Raw genomic sequence first — 22769 nt, 5'->3', positions numbered from 1 at the left:
AAAATCGATGCACAGAGAAATCGTACACCGCTCCTATTGGTCTTGTTGCCATTTGACCGTACTTCACACAATTCTGACGCTCTCGTGACTGTATATGTCTAACATTCGAACATATTGACACTCGGGGATAGGATTTGTTTGTATTTTCACCGCCAGAGTGAAACCTGAAAGAACGACTCTTGTCAGTTTAGACGACAAGCGGGTATCTACTTAGGAAGCGACACGAAAATTATGCGCGTTACCACACAGACTCGGACATAAAGTTTGTTCGAAAAATCATGGTGGAAAAATTCACCATCTTCCATCCTGTTTTGTGACGAAGATATTTTGTAGTAAGACTGACGTGCTCGTCTGGCAGTGCCTACGTCATCGGGTTAGAAGGTCGCTTAGTAGTCCAGCTAATCGGACGATCAAAGATGGCCAAATATGATTTGCCATTATTGGGTTTGGCTAATCATTAATTCCTTATCTGGTGTGATATCTGAAAACTCCATCGTAACCTCCACCCAGCCTAGCAACACTTGATTGAGACAGATTGCCCGGTCGGTTCTTTCAATGCTGTTAGCAGAATGTCAGCTAGAGCAAACAAGTAGGACGGGCCTAGGCCTTCCAAAACAAGTTACACTCAACAAATCTCACGTTGCACTTCCCGCGCACTTTTCAATCTCCCGCAAACGTGGATTCTTTTTAACGAAGACAGGAAATGCGACGACGACGACGACGTCGGTTCGTTTTAATTTCCACCGCCATTTTTTCGGCGTCGAGTCATTCTTTCCAGGTGACACCATACAACAAAAATGCACAGAACAGAGAAGCCGATTCCATTTTAACAATAAAACTTAGGTCTGTGAAACTTTAATTTATCAAATAGACTTAAAAGAACAAGCAAGGAAGTATCTTTTTAAAACTTGAAAAAACTGTCTGCCGCCAGCTAGTACAGTATATAGAAAGTTCTGTTGAGTGAACGTTTTTTGGCACATAGAGTCCAAGGAAAATCTTCAGCGTAGTTTTAAACCTGACAGAAAAATATATTAACCCTAGGAGGTCGCTTTTTTCCGTACAAAGAAACAATTCGAATATCTAAAGACTGCTAAGAGTTGAAATAAATCATTACTTAAAAAAAATCAATAGATTGCCCCAAATCTGACTGAGAAAAAATCAGTCAAAATTTTCACTTTAAAAGGAAAAGGAAAACAAATGTAAAACTGAGTTGATTGGTTTGTCACTCCTTTCACGGTGACACAAATGTCTAATTTCATCTAGGACGTTTTTCAAACATTTGCACTTGGAAATAGATCCGATAAACCACGTGATGGTGGCGGTTACGACAAATGCACTAAACAGCCGCGAGTATACGTATATAAATATACACTCGACAGACAACGATGAGCACAAAGCGTTCTAAATCCTATCTAAAATATATAGACAAAAAAACTCTAAAAGGTCTAACAAAATATAACAATATTAAATAAATATCAGCGAAGGACCATTGTAAGGACAAACTTCACAGTAAAGAGAGCGTAACAAGTCATTTCCGAAAATGAAAACAAAATTAAATGAGTTCGTTGATTCAAGGATTCATTTCAGTTCTCAAAATCAACAGAAAAGTACAGCTTTCATTCTCAATTTCGCCCTCTTTTTCTCACATACAGTCTGTAATGAGATAAATTCGCTGTGGAATCTTGCACCTACCATCTGATCAGAGGTGGGTCATAGTAACTCTCTGTAAGGTAAAAGTCATAAAATAAATAGATCAGTTCAATTTTCTCACCAAGATCCCCAAGTGTCCCTGACGAGGTATAGTCTAAGCGAAAAAATAAGTGGTGAAGGAAATGTCTGGGTTTTTGGTCAACAATCTTGCCCTGCTATTCCGAACAATATACATTTTTGGTTTGTGGAGAATTCGAAGGAAGAGGAGAGTCGTTCAAACAGTGGGTCACCAACGGAGCTTGGAAGGTGCATGCAAACTTCACGGAGTTCGTGTTAATGTGTAATACTGTTAGGGGTGGAATGTGGCGGCGTAGTAAGCTGACTGTACGACGGTTCGCTTGGAGTGAGATTGGTGTACCCGGTTTGTTCCATCGAATGCTTTGGCATGCCAGACATGGGGTTCATGGAGCTGTACCCAGCATAGCCCATAGCCTCGTAAACTTTACTGTGTTCAGCCGCTGACATAAGGTTGTTTATGGAGAAAGGATGGTTAAATGAAGGGTGCTGACCTGGCCCAAGCATGGGTGCTCCGACTCCTGCGACGAGTGCTTGTTGTGGAATTGGTCTTTGCATTGTCATTGACGTTGACATGTTATTCGCCATACTTGTGGACATGCTGGTTGGAGGTGGTGACATGGTTTGTGGTTCAACTTTTGGCTGTAGAAGCTGCGGTGGTGCCTGTTGGTGATGTGAGTGTTGAGAGTTGGCCGAGCCGGGCATGCTGTTCATTGACGGCGTACCTGTTGTGTCGGTGTTGTTGGCCGTTGTGCTTGGACTGTGCTGTTGGTCGTGTTCGCCCTCGTGGTGATTTGGCTCCGTTTTGTGCGTCAGCTTTGTAGCTTCCTTCTTGGGACACTTGAAGCGCTTCTGCCGGCGGAGGTAGCAACCGTTCTCGAACATGTTCCCGGAGTCCGGGTGGAGCGTCCAGAAGCTCCCCTTACCTGGGCGATCGGGAGTGCGCGGAACTTTCAAGAAGCAATCGTTAAATGACAAACTATGACGTATAGAGTTCTGCCAACGTTGTTGGTTCTGTCTGTAGAAGGGGAAAAGATCCATGATAAACTGATAGATATCGCTGAGGGTTACCATCTTGTTTGGTGAGCTCTGAATGGCCATGGTGATGAGTGAAATGTACGAGTACGGTGGTTTCGCGTGCGTGTACGATCTCCGATATGTCTTGTTGTCCGTTCTCGCTCTATTCACAGCGTTCATCTGGTTCGCAAGTGAGTTTGCTCTCGCTAACTCCATGTTCATGGCAGGTGAGCCAGCCATGGCGTTCATTGAGCCCATAGTGTTCATGTTCATGGTGTTCATTGAGCCCATAGTGTTCATACTGTTCATACTGCCCATGTTGTGATTCATCGCCGGCATGGAATATGAGTTTATCGAGCTCATCCCGCCTGGCATCGCTGAACTATACTGCATCTGCGTGTTCATACTGCCCATGTTACCCATAGAACTCATGGTGGTTGCTGTCGCGGTGGGATAGGTAGCCTTGGGTGAAAGCATCATCCTGATAAGTGATTGCGAGTCGACTCTCTCTCTTCTATGTCTCTTTCTCACTCGTCGTACTCTACAGTGATAAAACTGTCACGATCCTCCAAGTTGTGCTGATTATATGGCAAGCTAAATAAGAGCCAGTACAGGTTTGACCTAGGTAAATACGCTCGACGTCGGTAAATTGATGTGTCCCGCCCACTATATTGTACGGATGCAAATCAGACGGGGCGATACGGCACGCCATTGACACATCTCGCATTAGGCTCCGCCTCTCGCCGAGAACGGCATTCGAACACCTTGTCCATTACGAACTGCCCATCAACCGAGACATACAAACAAACATCAAACACACACAAAAGACAAACATCATTATTTCGATAGGTGGCTGTAGAATGGTCAGGGAACTACAACACAGTCACTATTCGCCCCTTTTAAAAACTTTGTGAAAGAAATAACTTGGCTTCAAATACCAAATCGCAGCCAATGCGATAAGAGTTGCAAGTATGTCATGACGGAAGCGACAGGTATTATCAGATACGAAAATGTCTATCATCGGCGACAAAGTCTAAAATCTCTTCTTTTTATAAATGGCTCATTAGAATATGACGTCACACAGCTCATGGAGTTCTATTGTTTTCATCACATTATGCGAGCGCACGTTTCGACAGTTTGACGAATTCTTCTTCGTAACGATTGTAACTGGGGTACACGAAGCCCCGTCGACATGTTATGGGCAGAATCAAACAGGACCGCGTCCAACGACTTGGAGTCTAATAAAGGTTTATTGTTTCCTACATCTTTTAAACTTAAAATGAGCGGAATGAAATATTAAAGATTTAACTCAGACATTGCATAATCACATGATTGACTTCCAGCGAGGGCTTCCATATCGACTTTGTAGCTACTTTCAAACACAATCGGAAATAAAGATTTTTTCGCGATGTTACAAAAAGGCAAAGGAAAAAAAGATCCCCACTTCCCTTTTACTATTACTATCAACAGTGGAAGCAACTTCTCCCGGCTACATGCTAATGTGTTCGTGGTGTGTGTTTAAACCTTCGATCTGTCTATTTGTTCGTCTACTATCAATGTTAAAAAGCAAAATAAAGTAAAATCGAGTGCTTGCATTGAAAATAAATGCCAATAAAAGTGTGTAGAGTGCGTATTTATCAATGATTGGGGCTGTAAACACCGTCAAATTAAATTTCGTGAGTACGTATATTCGTAAGCTTTCACGTACTGTTGTAGACGAGAACGCATTTCTTTTCGGATTTTGGCGCTATTTGCCGACTCATTTCGTCCGATAGGCGGCTCGTGGTTGACTTCCTGTGTGTCACACTTTTTTGATATCTCATCACTGCGCTTGTTCGTTCGCATTAATTAGTAAAGTCGCTTCTTGTCAATCACCGGTACCTGGCTACAAGGTGCAGATGTCGCCAGCATTCGCTATGAGTCACAGCCGTACCGACACGCCCCCCTATTCGCTAATAGTAAAGCGATTTGGAGCTGAGTGAAAGGGTGGGAAAGTGCGCCCTCCTCCAAACAATGCAATTTGTCGATGAATTAGAAAAGAACACGGGGTTGCTTTTCATTGCTTTTTAAATCGATACCGTCCTGTCCCTTTTAATGCCTGTTCATTTCAATGGCATTTGTACGTTGTCGAAAACGGGGCAGTGGACGGCAGATTAATGTGAAAGATCTCACCTGTTTTACAGCGCTCAAAATAGACCGTAATTTTAGATCTGTTTCATACATCGTCGACGTAATCTGTTTCTGTCATCAGGATTTGCTGTTACATGATCTTTACTTTCTCAGTAGTTTCAAAAAAATACCAATAAATCAAAAACAGTTAAAATTTTCATGATATTAATTAATCTTTACCCCAAGTTGTTGCCTTGTGTTTTTGTAAACAGACCCACGGAATCGCTGTAGCCCACACGCGTTTCATAGAACTGGTTGGTCGGTTTTGGATACCACTCTGACGTCACGTTGATTGTTATACTATGTTTGCGTGTATGCCCCACTAAACGTTGGTCAAATAGACTACAATTGGACCCTGTGTACCTGAGCTATCATTACTACTCTTGGTCAAATACTTGCTGTTTATATTTCTAGCTTCAATTTGCTTGCATATAATCCCATTCTGTACACTATATTTATGGCATAGCAGGCTAGTAGGGTCAAACGCTTCTTGCTTCGTATCAACTCTGAAAGAATGTCTGTCAACCGCGGAGCTCAGTGATCGTTACAGTAGCGTTTAAAAGGAGATGATGGTTTTTTTCTTTTGCTGTTCTTTTTTTGCTCTTCAAATTAATGTTGAAGACTAACTGGCGTACTTATTCACGGTCGACTCGGTATCGGTGTTTTTGTCCATTTCAGACGACGACTATTACAGGAGCGCCAGTCTTTTCATCCGGAACTAACAGCTGTATACAGTTGTCTTGTCCAATTTTTTCCAAAACGAAAACGGTCAGATGACTCGCATTGGAAAACAAAAGTTGGGCCTAGAGGGGTAAAAGCCAAAACCGGATAATCCACAGGGTTGAAACGGCGATGCAGACTGCTGACACCCGCATCGTAAAGGCGGCATTGCAGCGTCTAAGATCAAACGCGTGCCCCGGAAGTCTTCCAAACTTATGCCGACGCCGTCATTCTGTACAGACTCCTGTGTTTCGTAACACAATGCCCGAGGAGGGATGTCATCTGGTGTAGACAAGCCTATGTGTTGACGCGATAGCTTGTCCCCATTCACGCGTCTCTGTCCTTTGATAAATCTGCCACCGACTCTTGATGGAACATCACAGACCGATACACCTGTGCCACATCCTGTGGACGCCGTACATTTCAGAGCCTGCCCCTCCCCAGGCAGATTATCATAACGATCCATGACCTACAAAGTACTAGAACGTCTTACATACTGTGTTTTTCGAGAACACAGAATTATTGTAACTTTGTGAACGTTATTTGTAAGTCTCAGTAATATGAGAGTGTAAACACGGCCCTCCACACATTTGTAGAGGGACCGTGGTGTACAGTAGACACCAGAAAACATTGTTGTATGCAGTGCATGCTCATGTAGTGGTACTAGTATTTCGCCATGCTAGTATTTGGAGAACTAGCGAGCAACCATCACAGCCAGGCAGATTCCGTTCCCATTTTTTCCGTTCGCGTGAATAACCGTATATTTCTTTGTTTCCGTTTTGCTTTTCACTATATGGTCATCACGCAATGCAGTTTGGCGAGCAAGAACCCACTGTGTGATTTGCTGTACATAAATTATGTCGGCGTTCTGAACAAACCGCCCGTTTAGGCAGAATTCTGCTCACGGGTATACAACGGCATTTGCTCATGTTATTAAAAGTTGTCCCCGAGCACTTTCAGTGGGCATGTTATAGTTCTGCATGCTTTATAGTAAAAAATGACGCGAGAAATCCAGCCACTGTACGGAACAGCAGGCGTGAATGTTCGCTTTCCGAAATGTTCTCAAACTTGTGAGCTCCAGCGTTCATTTGATAATGTGAATTTATTAAGGGGGAAAAGTCGAGATTCCAAGCATGTTAATACTTTGATTGCGCACTGTCTTCTTGAAACGCCTTTGTCTGGCCTGTCTATTCTATGGTCTTCTTTGATGCGAGGGGCTGATTGTATGGAGCAACCGACTGATGGGTGGATTCACTGAACACCTGGGCAAACATTGAAACTTATCCCCCTCACTGAAAGAAAACTTACAACTTAATGGTATACGTTTTCAACGTTGAAATCTACTCGTGACTCTAATACCATTTTGTGTAATATTTCGTAATGTAGTGATTTCAAGGAGACAGTGTATTCAACGGTTTCTCGCTTTGTTTTTCCGTCGTGTATCGAATTTCACGAATATAATTAGCTTCTGCAGGATTCTAAAGAGGGGGCGATTTTACAACGTGGTTCGACATGTGAATTATGTCGTAAATGTAGCAACTCGGTGCACTTTTAATTTCCAAGAAAATGAGTTTTGCTGGTAGAAATTAGTTCGGTGAACTTCGTTGGACAAGCTGATCGCCCGCCCGCACGGATATTGTGTTTATAATAGTTTTAGGGCGGTAAAGATCGGTAGGAGTCTAACTTGTGAAACTCCAAGACTGTTAAAAAAGCTGACAGTGAGAGAACAAAATCGTCTGCATCCGTAGCGGGTATAATTGTGCGTCATATTTCAAATACGGCATGAAATACGACAATTCCCCTGGCGATGCAGACAATCAAATGTCCTTAACTGGATCTGTCACCAATTAAACTGTCCAAACCATGTAATGATGTGGTACGCGCGTCCTCTTCATTGCACTCGCATGGATGCGCCCGTTGCCCAGGCAACGAATAGTTTCTGGACAGCAACCTACCATGGCTCTCGCCCAAACGTCGCTATCCATGTATTCATCATTTCAAATAATTCGTGATACATCAAAATATAATGCGTCTCATATTAATTTCCATCGTGTCCTTTTGAGGTTCCACCACCTGACACAGAATGCCAATTTCGGAGACATAAACACCAAGCATTCGGGTTTTTTATGTCTATCTAAGAAACTCTTTTCAACTGTTCGTCTCAGGTTTGCCATTCCATGTCCTGAAGCAGAAAACTGATGAAACCGATGATATGTAATTTATTCCCCGTGGCTGTATTTTTGTTTCGCGAGACGACACATTTGTAGGTAATTTTATGTCATTGTTCAATTCCGGTGCGGTGAATATGGCACACAGGCTAACACTGGGCCGTGTCTCATTTGTATACCAACGCCCTAAATTGGCTGCGATTTCATTAGATCAACGGTCAGGCACTCTATGCTCCGGTCTTTGTTATATCACCAACACCATTCCCTTGATTACATCTAATTCAATAATTTCAAAATTTGTTTATAGTTGGGATGGAATCACGCTGGGAAATAGAGGGCCACATGTTTTTTGAGTTGCTTTACGTCTTATTCTGAGTCGTTCTCTCTGAACCCTGACACAGATATTAGCAAGAAAACGAAAACACCAATATTGTCATATTGTTTTTCGTCCCCGTCGATTTCATGCTCGTCCTAAATTTGATCGGGCAGATCATATTTCAGGATGCCATTTGCACGAAACATACGTCCAGTCAGAGAAAGAAACGGGTCTTTTCAGTCCAAGTAGCGGTTTCTGAAAAAGACTGGAGTTAAAAATAAGTGGGGCGAGATAAAGTTTCAAACACCGCGACAGCTGAGAAGACTGTATCTCATCATAGCAGGGCAGAGAAGGCTGACATACACACTGTATTGCCCCAACCCCGCCCCTAATCAATGGCCAAAGTACACTCCACGGTTGCTTTTATTTACAAGGTGTTTACTTGCAGCAAGTAGACCGTGCTTCTATTGTTTTGTTTTGTTTTTGTTGTTGTTTGCTTGTCCGATGTGGTAGTTTTTACCGCAGGTGATGTTTTGAGAGCACAGACTTTCTATTTAGAGCCATAAAAACAGTATAAGGTTGATTTTTTTGACGAGATTCACGACAATTTAGTTTGATTTACGGTGGAGACCAGGTGATTTGGTGGCACATAAAACTTGGACGCTTCTTCGATAGAACTACGTTTTGAATATCATCGGTTTTGATGATGACCTTCAGAGGTAACGAAAGCCCTCCCTGGCCTCAATTTTCGACATCGTACCATTAAAGCCTGGAAATGGTCGAACTTGATAGCAACACCGACCTGTGACATCAATCTTTTGAATTACCGAGACAGCGGCAATGGATGGATGTTGTCATAGCAACAAAGACTTGCGATCACATCTGTAATCTGATCAGTTTGCCTCCTTTTAAGTAATTGACTAAAATTGTTCAATTTCATATGATGAAATATTTAGTGGTGGTGTTTGACTTGGCGTCCCCGGGTGACTCCTATACTTTAGGTTATCAGCAGTCCTAGCTGAGGTTGCAGTGCAGTGAAGACTGAACGAGTTAGTGCTCTAGTGACGCATTAAAGATTTGAATTTTACAGAAAGGGATGCTACTGTCTCGCTATCGTGTCCTGATGTTGCTTTCTATGCGTTTATTACATTTTTATTTATATTTTTGTTTTGATTTAGTCGCTGTTGTGTTATTGGAACGATGGCGCATCACTTTGGCAAGAGGCAAAGGCGACAGATGCACCCGGCAGTATATGGCCACACAGTTCACTTTAACGAAGATACAATGGAAATTGTCATCCTTTGTGGAGTGTCTGCGAGGAGAATTGTCCCAATACATTGCTATCTGTGGCAGGTCCAACTGAAAAGGAAAGCTTTTAACATACTTAACATGTAGGGCTAATCATTGCTCTTGGTAATGAGCCACTTTTCAAGGCTTTTTCTGAAGTGGATGTAAAACTGGTAAAGTGTATACGCTACAACGGTGAAGACCAGTCAACGCCATTGTAACAGTATTTGTAACCAATTTGCCTTTGAATCGCTTGCAAAAATACAGAGTAATGGCAATTATGTCCGGACCAACCACATTTAAACCCCATAAAGAAACCGCCCCTAAAGCAGCTTTGAAGCAGGTAATCGTCAAACCAGTCGGTTTCATCCGCTGCAATGATACAGTGACAAGTATCGATATGAACTTTATTACCACCAAGGCTAGTTTGATTTTTTTTTAATTAAAATGTTTATCAGTCTGTTTCTCCAGGCGAATCGTAGACTATTTTGTTTAGAGTTTTGCTGGAAACCCGGTTGCCGCGAGTGTAGATTGTAATAATACTACATGAACAGAAGACTTAGGATAAACACTGTTTATTGTGTCCTAATAGAAGCTATTAGTCTCCGGGGAGAAGCTCTCTTCTGTCACAATAGCTCAAGACGGATCGAAGCTAACACGGTTTCACACCTTGCTCTATAGGACGGGCAACTCAAAGGCATAGGACAAAAAGCCGAACCGAGACACAAATTGAAAATAAGCAGAAATCTGGTCTCTGAAAAAATGTAATAGACTTCGATTTTTCAGTCGCATTAATTATATAGCGGCCTGACAAGTTGCTGGGATGGTGTGGCTTCGCACATTTGTCCTCATCAACTATCACTTTCCTCCAACAATCATCGATTTTTGTTTGTACATTATTAGCGTTCTCGAAAGAAAACGATAATGTAAGTAATAGGCCAATTACATAAGCCGGCCCCGCCATTTTGTGTGTTCAGCTATTGTTGTCTTGTTTACCATGTGTCCGCGTCAACCGATCAGCAAACAACTTTTATTATATGTTCGTACTAAACAACATTTGTGGGAGGGATTTGACGGGGTCCCTTCATCACCCTCCGAGGATTGGAGCCAGACAGGAGGGACACGTCCACAGAAGTACATTGGTAGGTTTCTTCTGCGCGTTCCCGTTGCCAGATGGCCCAACAATGCCTGTAGCTGAATCAGGTACTGTATAACAGTATCAATTTCAATAGAAACAATACGTCTTTGGGAACATTGTTACCGGACACAGACTGCTCATAGCTGTCTCTGACTGTTACCATTTCACTAGCAGCTTTTTATTGTGATGGAAAAAATCAATGACGCGATTTTCACCTTCTCTTTGAGTTGTATTTTCCATTCAACGCTACAGTTTCTCCATACGAGTGAACAGTGGTACAAAAAGATTTTCATATATCTCGATGGGTATATATTAAGAACTTTGAATCACCACTGTGAGTCAACGTGGCATTTCACAACAGATTCTGAGAAATGATTTACGCCAGGGGTGATATCGTTATTTCGTGGATTTTTATTTGTACACGAACGCCAAACGTCAATGGCCGGCTGCTGCAGTCGCCGACGTTTGACGCTCGGAGCAATCGCACAGGTGGTAGAGAATTCCCATTTCCTGTAAACACCAATAATAGAAAATGCTCGGAACAATGATGTTGTCAAACCATGTCTTCAAAGGTTATTTGTGAAATTCTTGGTTTCTAGGAAATCCTAACAATTTTTTTTTCATGCATCGACTTTGATCCCGATCGTTGGCATGTAATAGTGAAGAGTAATAGTGAATGTGTATTGTACTTTATTGAGTTTCAAAATTCATAATAGGACCGTCATGGCCCTAATTTCTCCCCTCGATTACAGCAATTTGTCGATATAACTTCGTATGTAGAATACCATTGGGGTAACCTTTCGGTGTTGACTGGAAAGAAATCACGTATGTTCAATCGAGCCCGGTTGCCGGAAAAGTAAACGTATATCGCGATTCCACCAAAATGAAACAAATTGAGAGAAAACTGAACATATTTTCCTACAATAATGACTAATAATCGCGGATATTTGAACTTAATTAGACGTGCAATGTAAGAAAAGACAGCGGCAAAGTTTAGTTTATTTGTTAACTTGAAAATAAAAATACAATATCACGATATAAATACTACACATCCTAGCTAATGAGTGGACGCGAAACGCGTGATAAATTGGATTAATTGATAAATTAATTAATGTTATTTCACACTAATCTTATTATAAATTATGTATGACATATTCCAGTCTTTGTATTTTTAAATCATACATCTAAATTCCCAGTAAACGGGAAATTCGTGACTGTGAAACCTAAAAAGCAAGAAAGCATGTAATAATTGTGATTGAAGAGACACCTGCCTATACCCATATCACGCCCTTATGCTGGTATTTGACATTTCCCGCTGTGTCCCTCACTGCACATCGGATAGATACGTGTGGTCACTGGAAGATGTGGGCTATTATTTTTCGCAAAGCTCATAAAATATGACTGCATACAAAGAGGATTATTTTCGATACTTACTGGTATTGGAATCTGATACAGCTACTTTACTGGTGAGCTAATTTTAGCCCTTTCTGCGATCTGAACGGTGTGGGCTTGTGTAAAAAGACGCTTGAATATCCGAGTCCCGCCTCCGGGGTGAAACACAGAGGTGATGGTACGCGTCGCTTTGAAATGTCGCATGTTGCAATTAGTGGAAATGGGAAAGCATGGCTATTAGTGGTCAGCGTTATTGTTCAATGGATATAATCTTGTGCGTCATCAGTGTCCGTTTCGTTGTGTTAAACAATGTTGAACGATGAGTTTTCACTTGTTTTCACAATCCGATTGTTCACTTTCAGTTGTTATTATTTTCACATTTGATATTCTGTCTATCATCTTAGAAAACAGGATTTAGCGCACTTCTCTTTCGCGGAGCGCTCCCAGCCTCCCACTGTTAATGTTAGGAGTTTTTGGATCGAGCAATTTGAGTAATTTGCCGCAATCGCAGCTCAATATCATGATTAAGGTTTATATTGGTTCATATTGACACTGTTCTACACGTTAAATGGAAAACAAATTGGACGTGTCAGTTTGGGAAGTATTAGGAATAGAATATGAAAACACGTTTGTTTGATGTTCAATTTGGAGGGTAATTCTGTGAACAGTATTAGCAAACTCGTTAACAGGGATGCTTTGATATATTTTCACCCCATGATGTCGGTCTAGGACTCCAGCAAATAAATACCGGGCCCGCTTTGCAGATGAAAGCAAACACGAAATGAACCTGGGGTAAGGGGATGGAGGCTTCAAACGGCTGTATCCTGAAGCATATGATAGCCCGAAGTTGTACTTAGCATGTAACATAACACACTTGCGTCATTATGGTACAGCCGCGGTGTCAAAACCATTAACTGAGGTTCGGAAGGCGCAATAATACTAGAATGTGCGTTTTGAAATGGTTTAACTAGGAAACTAATATTATAAATTACATTTTTTAGCGGAGTGATTTCAGGTTTCTTCAATCGATAGCGTTCTAGCATACTAGAGTTCACATAAGTAGGAAAGTTCCGACTATTCAGGACCAAATCGGACAAATTATACAAATTCGAACGCATGACCCCAAACAACCATCGAACAAAACTAGCGCACAACGGTCTGTTATTAAAAATGTACAACTTTCACGAAAGAAAGAGAATTAGTCGTGACAGGGTGAAATTGATCTGTGATGTCACTGGAACGACTTGATTAGTTGTAAACTGTATAATTACGATTATACGGTACAATGTTGAATACAAAGTAGTACAGGCCGATATTGCAGGCTTGCCACAGAATTCATTACAAAAATCAAATAACCGCATGATCATTGCAATTTTCCACAGAAACGCTTAATTTAACAATAATAAAAGAGTTCGCCCAGTATGCACGCATCCGGGTCTTTTTAATACAATTCAGACTATAGTCTATTTCTGTGTCTCGTTTGTAAAGAAGCCCGTCTATTTTGCTAATAGCTGTGTTTATTATTTTATTTCGTCGAATAACAAAAAATCTGCAGCAATTATTCATCAATGGAGCACATGTTGTGGCTTGAATAAATTCAAATTAGACGTGGAATTGAAGACTTCGAGGCTTACAACAGTGCCGTGTTATTAAACCCCGCGCTTTTAAAACGCTCAAGCCCAACGTGAAATCGATCGATAAGACTTTATTACCGACATGTCAATCAAACCAAGCAATGCAACATTGCTGTTGTCGTAATTGACGACGAAACGAACACCACTCAAGCGCTAGTTTGAATTTCTGTACAGAAAACCATTTCCATTTGCAACATTTCAAAGCCAATATCGATTGCGACGTCCGTTGTTCCCGGCTCATGTCGATTTCTGATATTTCCATTTTAGTTTTCCTCCAAATGACCCCCCAAAAAACTCTATATAGTGATTGCAAATACAATCTATCTTCACATTTTCTAGCCTTTAGCTCGACGATCAACAGGCTCCTCCTTCTAATTTTTTCCTCTAATTTGTCGTGTTGATAGTTTATGAAGAGCTTCGAATTGTGTCGCTATGTTATCACAGAGATTGCCGTACGGTGATCGCAGTCTGTTGGTAAACATATTAGCGCAACCTATTTACAAATTTTGCAATAATAATGGCGCACATGTCTTGCGCAAATAAATTTAGAGGGGAATATCAATATAACATACTGCATTTAGCGAGCAGTGTCAATATCTCTGTGTTTGTCAGGCGACCCACGGTTTACCTTTTCCATTTAGGTTATTGAGTCGCTCGATTTTGTGCATAAACATCTATGCAAACATCCAGTCTCACGGGAAATATCGCCAAATGCAACGCCATTTTTAATGTTTGAAATTCGCAAAACGATAATGGGTCTAGTGCTCCCCGGAACACTGTCAAACCGATCTTCGCACATCATCAGTGCCATGAAATTGCATGGCTTATCGTCAATGTGCCTTCTCCCTCGTCCTTTATGGAGAATTTTTAACAACTAAATATTTTGACTGATAGTCTCGTCTCAACTTTTCTTTCTTTATTTCTTCCTTTGCTTTGTTTCTTGTATATATTCTTTTTGGAATTTGCATTCAATGCGTTGTGTTTTTTTCCTTGAGGCATAGACTAAAAAAGCATCTGGGTTGCCGAAAACAATTAAAGATGAGCAATAAATTATTTATGGATAAAATGTTCTCGCGCGTTTTTTTTCTGTCGAATACATCCACTTGGAACGTGCATCCATTTTAAAGCGAGAAGCTGATAACGATCTGCTTGTAATGTTAGATATCTTAGCGACAAACGACGCAAGGTTGCGTGAATTACCACCGACTTTTAGCATTCTACTTAAATCCTTGTTGGGGTTATTTTAATGCATTTTTGGTATTGCATTGGAAAATCGGCAGGTGTACCACCTATCCATTTCACAGACCATTAAGGAGGAAATGTGAAATCGCTCTTTCTCTCTGATGCTCTTTATCAATCCTCTATTTTTTGGCATCCGTGCTCGTTTCATCAACGGAATGGATAGGATATGAACATTTATCATGCGTTTAATAGTTGACATTGTCTTTACTGGCTCTATGATACGTTCCACTGATATGCAACCATTTAGTAGTTGCCGGTTCTCATGTCAGGTTCACCTACTGGTCCTAATTGCAATGGTTGCGTGTATAAAGATTTGCACATACACCTCTATTGTGACAGTAAACGTGTGTTTGGAGAATCATACAAGAAGGCCTGACGAAGGTCGAGCGTACAGCTGGAAAAATAATTTCAGCGCGCGGCATGGCAATGTCGTTGGATATAGAACCAGATCTGTACAAGTGAGTGATCTGAACACGCCGGAGATCATTTGTTTGGATGTACAAAGTCAACGAATTGCAGCATCTTACCGATCAGAGTAAAACACCACAATAAGGATGTTTGAAAGTGCACGTATCCAGGGTAACAAGCGAACTTTCTGTTTTGTGCTCATTTTCCTTGTTCGTTATCCACATTAATGAAGCACAGTAATTAGCTCTCACGCTAACGTCTTTGCATTGACGAAATTAGCAAACAAACAACTTAAGTGTTGGAATCTTCCCGTCCATGAATGCGGAACAATTGCTCTCACAATTAGGGTTTTCACAAATTTGATTGGTTAGCAAACACTCTTAGCCTTTATGGTGCGTGCCGAATGTAGCATTTTTCACACTTCCCGATAGCTTTTCGCGGTTATGCCTATTGTTCTTCGATTGGCATATAATTGCCTCTTTAGCAGGTGGGAAGCCTGATGATGATAGCACGTGGACGATGGGACCGCCAGGGAATAAATGCACGCACATAGCCTTTGTTGTGGTGAGAAGAATGATATACAAAGAGAAAGATGGCGTTTTGTCAATTTTGTTACCACCTGGAGAGCGATGAACAAACCGCCAGCGAGATGCCCGCCTAAACATAACAAAGCGGTGAACTTGAACATCTGAGAAAGGACGTCACAAAGTATTTATGCTAAATTGCATTGAGTTGAACTTGGTACAAAGTGTACTTTTACGACTAAAGTTTCATCGCGCTTGACTTTCAATTTGATCTCTGTCTCTACCCAACGCTCTTAATACGTCTTTGCACAAACCAGTAAAAAATAAGGAATCTAACGCTGCACGAATGACCACCCTCCGCTTTTAAAAGCCAACAAAAATAAAACCTTTTCACTTTTCACAAGATGCCAGCAAATAGATATTTCCGGAAACCCAGCCTACTTGCTCCCTTTCAAACCTGCCAAATCCTAACTACTTGTAATTTCCATTAAAGCAGGATCCCTTTTATGTTGGGTCCTACACATAATAGTTCCCGACATGCGTATTTCAAACCCACCACCCATAAACATTTCTCCGTAACTTTAAGCATAGTCCTGCGAAAAGTGAGACAATTTGTAAACCTTTTACTGTTTAGAGGTGTTGACCTTATCCCCCCCCCCCCCCCCCCCCATTCTGGAAGGCACAGAAACGTATTATTTGACATGATCGGCGTTTTACAAATAGGTTATTTACAGAAGAAAACCAGCATAACTTTCAAATATAAATTTAAACGGTGTGTATTAAATATTATTTTAAATATATTCGGAGTGAAATAATGGCGTAATTGAATTGTTAGAGACCACAAAATGTGAAATTCTGAGATATGATAGACAACATTCAGAGCTGCCATTACTTTCATCAGTGATATAAATCTTTTTAAAAATTCTTCTTCTGGAGAGCTGTAGTCTGAAAGAGACAGGGAGAAAATTTCTCCTGCATAGAACTTAATATACACGATGCAAAAATGTTGTTCTGTAACTTTAAATCCATGCATGAACATTTTGACCCGAGTCATTAATTTCAAAAAAGTCACAAAATTCAACATTACATGAGTAAGTTTATGGTCACAAGTCACGTGGATTTTACTACGCGTCCACGAATGAGGAGTAATGCCAAGTTTCTCTCAAGTCAGCTGATGATATTGACTCACGGCACTTTCAAGAAACACCACTATATCTGGATGTGTTGTGATTTTTAATCGACAAAACCAGTCCTGGTGAACATAGGCTGAGAAGTCATCTCGGATATTAAAGGACCAGTAACTGTAACTTTAGAAGATTTTTCACTGTTTTGTTTTGCATGTTACTGTTCTACTCCCAAAAGCCTATTGAAACACCAAGTATTGTGAAAATAGCGTCTATACGTGTAAAATAAAAACACTTATTAATTGTTTATTTTTGAATTCTTGTCCAGACCAGAATTAACTTGTCAACAAGAACAATGCAGTCTGTTCATTAAGATCGAGAACAGGCTGAGTTGACAAGCTGAATACTGAGTATCTCAACATACTCTAGGAGTAGAACAATAAGCTGTTGTTGACATTGAAACAAGAATAGTGAAAATGAAGGTGAAGCAACCGGCCTTTTAAGCGAAGGAGTGTTTTGTTTCATTTTCGCATATGGAACATTATTCTAATCCAACGACCGTAAAGTTTGTTTCTGAAAAATAAGCTTAGGCAAAAACGAAAGCTAAGAACATTTACTTACTGTACCGTTTCAGAAAACACTAGATTGCAACCCTACCATGCTGTCTTTCACAGATTTAATACCTGGATTTCAGTGCAAGAGTCAAACTCCTCTTTGACAACATCGAATGTTTCAGTAACGATTTCATATGTCTAGCATTTTGGTGAATACGCTCCATAGATTTAATATGTGTATTCCATAAACGCTTCAAGAACAAGGTCCCCACTTATAGTTTCGGCACAAGCCCTTGATAATCGCTACAGTAAAGCGGAGTCACACCAGAGCCCAGTGATGGATTGAAGCGATTTAGATTTCACCCGTGTATTTAAAGGGGGTGGTCGTCGGAACTACGCGTGTACGACTTTTTTGTTTACAAACAATGTATTTCATGCATGATATCTATATGCATCACATCAACATAGCTGCAACATATAAAGTTTACGATATTCATTGTTAACAAGCGTGTTTCAACTTTCATCAATGGCCAACCTACCCTAGATACAGTGTTTACATCGGTCGTAGGGGTCCCTGGCAACCTTTGAGCAGAGTTCCGACGACCACCCCCCCTTTAAACCCCTTCGTATTTTTCCTCGCAGGGGCGGTGGGGGTTACACCGACCCACGCACTTACCCCTTCCAACAATATGACAATACCTGGGCTCGCTCTCTGGAGGTTGCTCAGACAATTTTTCACACTGTATTGTAAAATCGTTTCATCACTGACATCTGCGAAATTGGAGCAGGCAAGAAAGCCATTAGTCGATGACTTGTCTTTCATATATAATCAAAATCGATTAATAACGTTTTGTCACCCTTGGATGGTCAAAGGCACTGTGCCGCCCATTTAAAAAATCAGCCACTAGAAAGACAATGACAACCCCGTTGGAGATCGAAAATAGCGTTCTTCTGTTTTGTTCGTCGCAATTTTCAAATTAGGCACATGCCATTGTTTGAACCGCGAGTCAAAATTTGCCGATCTGATATATACGTGGCCGTACGGCGTGAAGTATATCTGATATCAACAACTTATATGCTCAGACAGTAAGTTTAGTGTTGAAAAGTTTGCGAAATTTATGCTTGTTTGTCTAAGCTGCAGTATCTACTTTCAAGACAACTCAGAGATCAGATTCCACCCTGTCTTCCCGCTTGCTGACCACGAACTCTCACTATTAATTCGCTGTATCCCTGCATTAGCCCATGAACTCGGCATCTTTTATCTTATGTGATGAGTCAGGCTATCTGGAATTTTAAAAAAAATGATGAATGGCCATTAGAATTTTCAAAATGTACAAATTCCCTAAAGTAGCTGTTTGTGACTTTCAAGCGGTAAACATTCAACAGCACACAGATGTCAGGTGGGTCGCTGCTGACCAGCTGAAAGTGTCACATTTTGCAATTCAAAACTGAAAAATCAACGTAGAGCCCTAGATATCACTCAACAAACTACAACTGGGTATACTTATTTTGAATGGAGTTGATATAGGTCAAAGGATGGGTTTCGGTATTACCTCTGTGTGAAGGACAAAACAATCAGAACCACAGCACCGAGTCCAATTAAATTTACCCAACAACTGTTGACACGGCACCCATGTTATTTTGTTGGTTGATAATTCGTCCGCCCTGAATGAGGACGAGATGGGTGTAATTTATTTACTTTGTAATAATGATTTACACGATGTTGATATCAATCGTCTTTTTTGCGTAACAATGGCGGTACAAGCCTGTCTCATTTTACCAATTCAGCCAGACATTTATCATATTCGATGGCTCCTGGAATGCCACAGGTACTCGCAAAATAAATCCCAAAAATTAGAATGTTTTAATCGTGATCCAGTAAGCGTTGCGATATCAGTTTTTTTTTATTCTGCCTGCCGGGCAGATTTCAATGACATTCACATCAATCTGATACCTAATTAGCCGTTCAGAAAGCAATGATGAAGAGCGATTGTTTATGACACAACTGTTGTCCTTGGTCACTCGAAAAGACGCTAAGCATATGAATACCAATTATAGCGATAGCTTAATTCACCCGCGTGTCTTGGCATTGTAAAGCATAACCCAATTCACGGCGTGTCTAAATGCGATCATTCAGGTGGTTTCAAAGCCGTTAAGTAATCTGCTTCTTCCTTATCGGTGAGCAAGACGACTAGCCGAGACGGCGACTGTTCAACGGTGTACAGGTGGCAATCCGCCGAGAAAAAACACCCGAAAACCGCCATCCCCGAGCAGCCAATTCAACCGAGCCACCGTAGTTTTGTTTTCGACTCAATGGAGTTGGAAAAAACGCTGCAGCACCAGTCTGCCCAACCATGATGGTCAGACTCTCCCGTGTTAATGAAAAGAAGGGTCTCTCCGAGCGTTTGTGATCTTTTTCAATGAGACTACTCGCCGATTGTCAGACTTGCTAGCGCAGCACAGGGTTAAAATAACACTGTTTGTGCCTCGTGAAAGCCGGTCTTTCGATGGGAATGCGGATACAATAGACTGCAGCAAAAGGAACAAGCAAAACACTTTCATTAAGTGCAATCAACCGTTCTGAACACACACTAAAAGCAAATTGAACGGTTTATTGTCATGTTTAATAAAGTGATTTGTGTGTTTAAAGTTTTTAATAATGTTTTGTCGGAGACTAATTTCTCCGATTCAAAAGAGGGCGAGTCAGAAACCGTGAGAAAAAAGCTTTCTACCTTCTCAAAGGAAGAAAGCGCCCTTTTCAAGTATTATTGCATATGTAGTTACTAAGGAACTAGTTAAGAAAGGGGAGAGTATTTTCACTGATTTTTCCAAAAGCACGAACATGGCGGCAAGCGACGCGCACATCGTTATGAGCAACTTGTGCCGTTGGACGCACAAAGTGGTGGGTGGGCCACTACATCATCGTAAGTGAACACAGGCAAACATTTTTATTTGCTAAGATGAACGTCTCTTTCTCAGTAACGTTCTCACTCCTAACCCCACCCACCAGATGAACCAGATTCTCGGTGAAAACCAGAGTAAACAAGCAGACAAGCTGTGCCAAGTTCACCACTTTTTTAAGTCTCCGTTTTCATTCACATCCACGTCTCTCCCTCGGGCCTTGTAAACACAACTATGGACGATCACATGCAAATTTCTATTATTTTTGCAGAGGCTGCTTCCGGTGAAATGCTCCAGTAAACCGAGATGTGACCAGCTTGAAAAGAAAGCTACCAAGCCAGTGGACAGTGGGGAAACAATATCAATGTAATTCTTACTATTTATTTCCTGACATACTAATTAGTTTGTCTGACCGCCAAAGAGTTTCTTTTCTGTTGATTTTTTTTAATTTTCCTCAAATTATCGGAACTGTTGAAACGTGAGGTTTACAGGATTGGGACAATTTATAGTCTGCTAACGCAATATCATAGATACTGAAATTAGTCCCTGAAACAATCGCCATTCTCTTGTTAACTAATGTCTATACGGTTAATTTCGTGATTTTAGCTGGAATTAGCTTTCTGTTACGACCCTCTTGGCGATTTATCAATTGCATCGACAATATGACTTTTTGCATATAACGCGTGTACCCAACTGATTTTTGATGGGGGTAAGTGTGAAAAGCAAAGCAAGAAAGGCAACTTGTCAGATCTGATCCATGATGTTCGGTATATCAAGTTGGTTTTTGTGTTCTACTCCTACCAGAATGCCAAAATAATCGTGATGCATTTGTCAACACACCATGTTTACGCACATTGTGTTCCGTATACTTTGCCGGCGGTTTCAGTCACAGGTCTAAAAGCTCCACTAGCTGTATCTTGCTGTGTTTTTTCCTAGTATTTTTGTTTTGTTTGTTAAATAAATTGTCCTGTTCTATTCCAAAGGTCATGTCGAAATGCTTGGTCTTCCACTTATGAATCCAGTCCCTGTGCTTTTCGTGACCAATGTTCTTGTCGACAAGCGCATTGAACTTGAAGTCTGACAAGAATCCATCAGTCAACAACAACGTTGCATACGGTACACATGACAGTGTGCGAGCATGGCTAATTTCTACACTTTACGTAGAGGTAGACCAACACTTACTTGTTTGATGGAACAAAACGTTTGAAAGTATCACATAAAGTTAAAGTTATGGTCCATTACATGTGATTGCACTCCAACAATATATTTATCCCTATTAGTGCTTTATGGACTGCATACAAAGTTTAAACACTGGCTCATTCGACATGTCCAAACAAGTACAACAAAATAAATGGAATACTATACTTTCGATAATAGAAAACACTAATGACTAATTGACCATTAAAGGTTTCTCAATTGAGCCAAATCTGATATTAAATTGCCGATAAATTTAAAAGTCAGTAGTACAATATGCTTTCCATTTCCTACGCCCAGTGTCTTGCTGCACTCTGTGAAATTTCTCAATGATAGTGATCTTTCTACACGAAAGCATCAAACGCAAGATTTTTACTTACTTTTGCAAACACAAAACGAATATCTTTCTTTTCACCAAACATGTAATATACTTTTGCTAAAATTTCGTTTTCCTTTCAGTAATTCAACCTACTAAACAGTTACTCTCATTTTCAGAAATATAAATTCTTTGTTAGCAGATAGGAAAGCAGTTTGAATTAAGGCTTGTAACACTTTCCTATGAGATCATGGAATTGAATAACACTTCTCTCACTCAATTGGACAAAAATAATTCCCTATCGATGTCTAGTCATAAACACATCTGTGAACTGCTAATCCTCCTTCCAACATTTTGAACCCCCTTAGCGCGCTCAGCATTATCCATCCATTCAGCCCCACTATTGCTCAACTTTTGAGTCCCATGTGAGAGCGTAACTTTACGGGTAGCCGACAACAAGTCCTTTATCCGATGCCTCTTTCATTTTACCATCAACCTTCACTTCTTACCAATACCAGTATATGACAAGGCTCGCTATTTTCAAATCGCTTGGGTTTCATTTGCATACACTCGTTAAAATGACTATCAAACTGCTTTTTGAAAAACATGTGTCCTATTTTTATTATTTAATTATATTTTTATTTCTCTATTTTTTGCGAAAAATCATTCGACCCGTAACATACCATAATTTGAGCATGTTCGGTGCTGTAACATAAAAACTTGCATAATGTACGTCGTACAAGTAAGCGTCAAAACAAGCTCAATATCACCCAGGTAATATTGTTTCCTCTGACTGGAAACAAGGCACCATCCCACAGCGTAGTCAAACTGGCTACTCATGCAGCAAGAATAACACAATGGAACTATGTACTGGTATAAAATATTATATAATGTTACAAAGCACGAACACAAATACAAGTGCGTCGTAACATCGCTTGCC

The 22769-nt window shown here is 40.7% G+C and overlaps 1 protein-coding gene and 1 long non-coding RNA gene across 5 annotated transcripts in view; one reads left to right on the top strand and one right to left on the bottom strand.

The window, feature by feature from the left end:
• Nucleotides 1-819: 819 nt before the first annotated feature.
• Nucleotides 820-12436, bottom strand: LOC139149019 (hepatocyte nuclear factor 3-beta-like). Its single transcript, XM_070720508.1, has 3 exons — nucleotides 11975-12436; nucleotides 2220-3521; nucleotides 820-1723 (listed from the first exon to the last, which is right to left on the bottom strand). Exons 2-3 carry the CDS (start codon nucleotides 3220-3222, stop codon nucleotides 1689-1691), a joined length of 1038 nt encoding a protein of 345 aa, XP_070576609.1. The 5' UTR covers nucleotides 3223-3521; nucleotides 11975-12436; the 3' UTR covers nucleotides 820-1688.
• Nucleotides 9345-22769, top strand: part of LOC139149020 (uncharacterized) — a 30472-nt gene continuing 17047 nt past the window's right edge. For 3 of the 4 annotated variants that reach the window (XR_011556063.1, XR_011556062.1, XR_011556061.1), the window contains exons 1-3: nucleotides 9345-10605; nucleotides 20591-20685; nucleotides 21303-22769. The exon at nucleotides 21303-22769 is cut by the window's right edge and continues 1490 nt beyond it. This is a non-coding gene — a long non-coding RNA (uncharacterized lncRNA). The remainder of the gene's footprint in view (nucleotides 10606-20590; nucleotides 20686-21302) is intronic. The other variant, XR_011556064.1, reaches the window with a different exon arrangement.

Source organism: Ptychodera flava, chromosome 14, assembly GCF_041260155.1.
Source record: "Ptychodera flava strain L36383 chromosome 14, AS_Pfla_20210202, whole genome shotgun sequence".
NCBI classification, from domain to species: Eukaryota; Metazoa; Hemichordata; class Enteropneusta; family Ptychoderidae; genus Ptychodera; species Ptychodera flava.
The sequence above is the reverse complement of the archived record's forward strand: the minus strand, read 5'-3'. Positions and strand labels throughout refer to the sequence as shown.

Bases quoted from the DNA above. Each gene is read 5' to 3' on its own strand.
- LOC139149019 (XM_070720508.1), bottom strand. From the start codon at position 3,222: ATGATGCTTTCACCCAAGGCTACCTATCCCACCGCGACAGCAACCACC. The intron at 1,724-2,219 runs GTCAGCACCCTT...TTTACCTTACAG, and splicing joins AGCACCCATGCTTGGGCCAG to AGAGTTACTATGACCCACCT.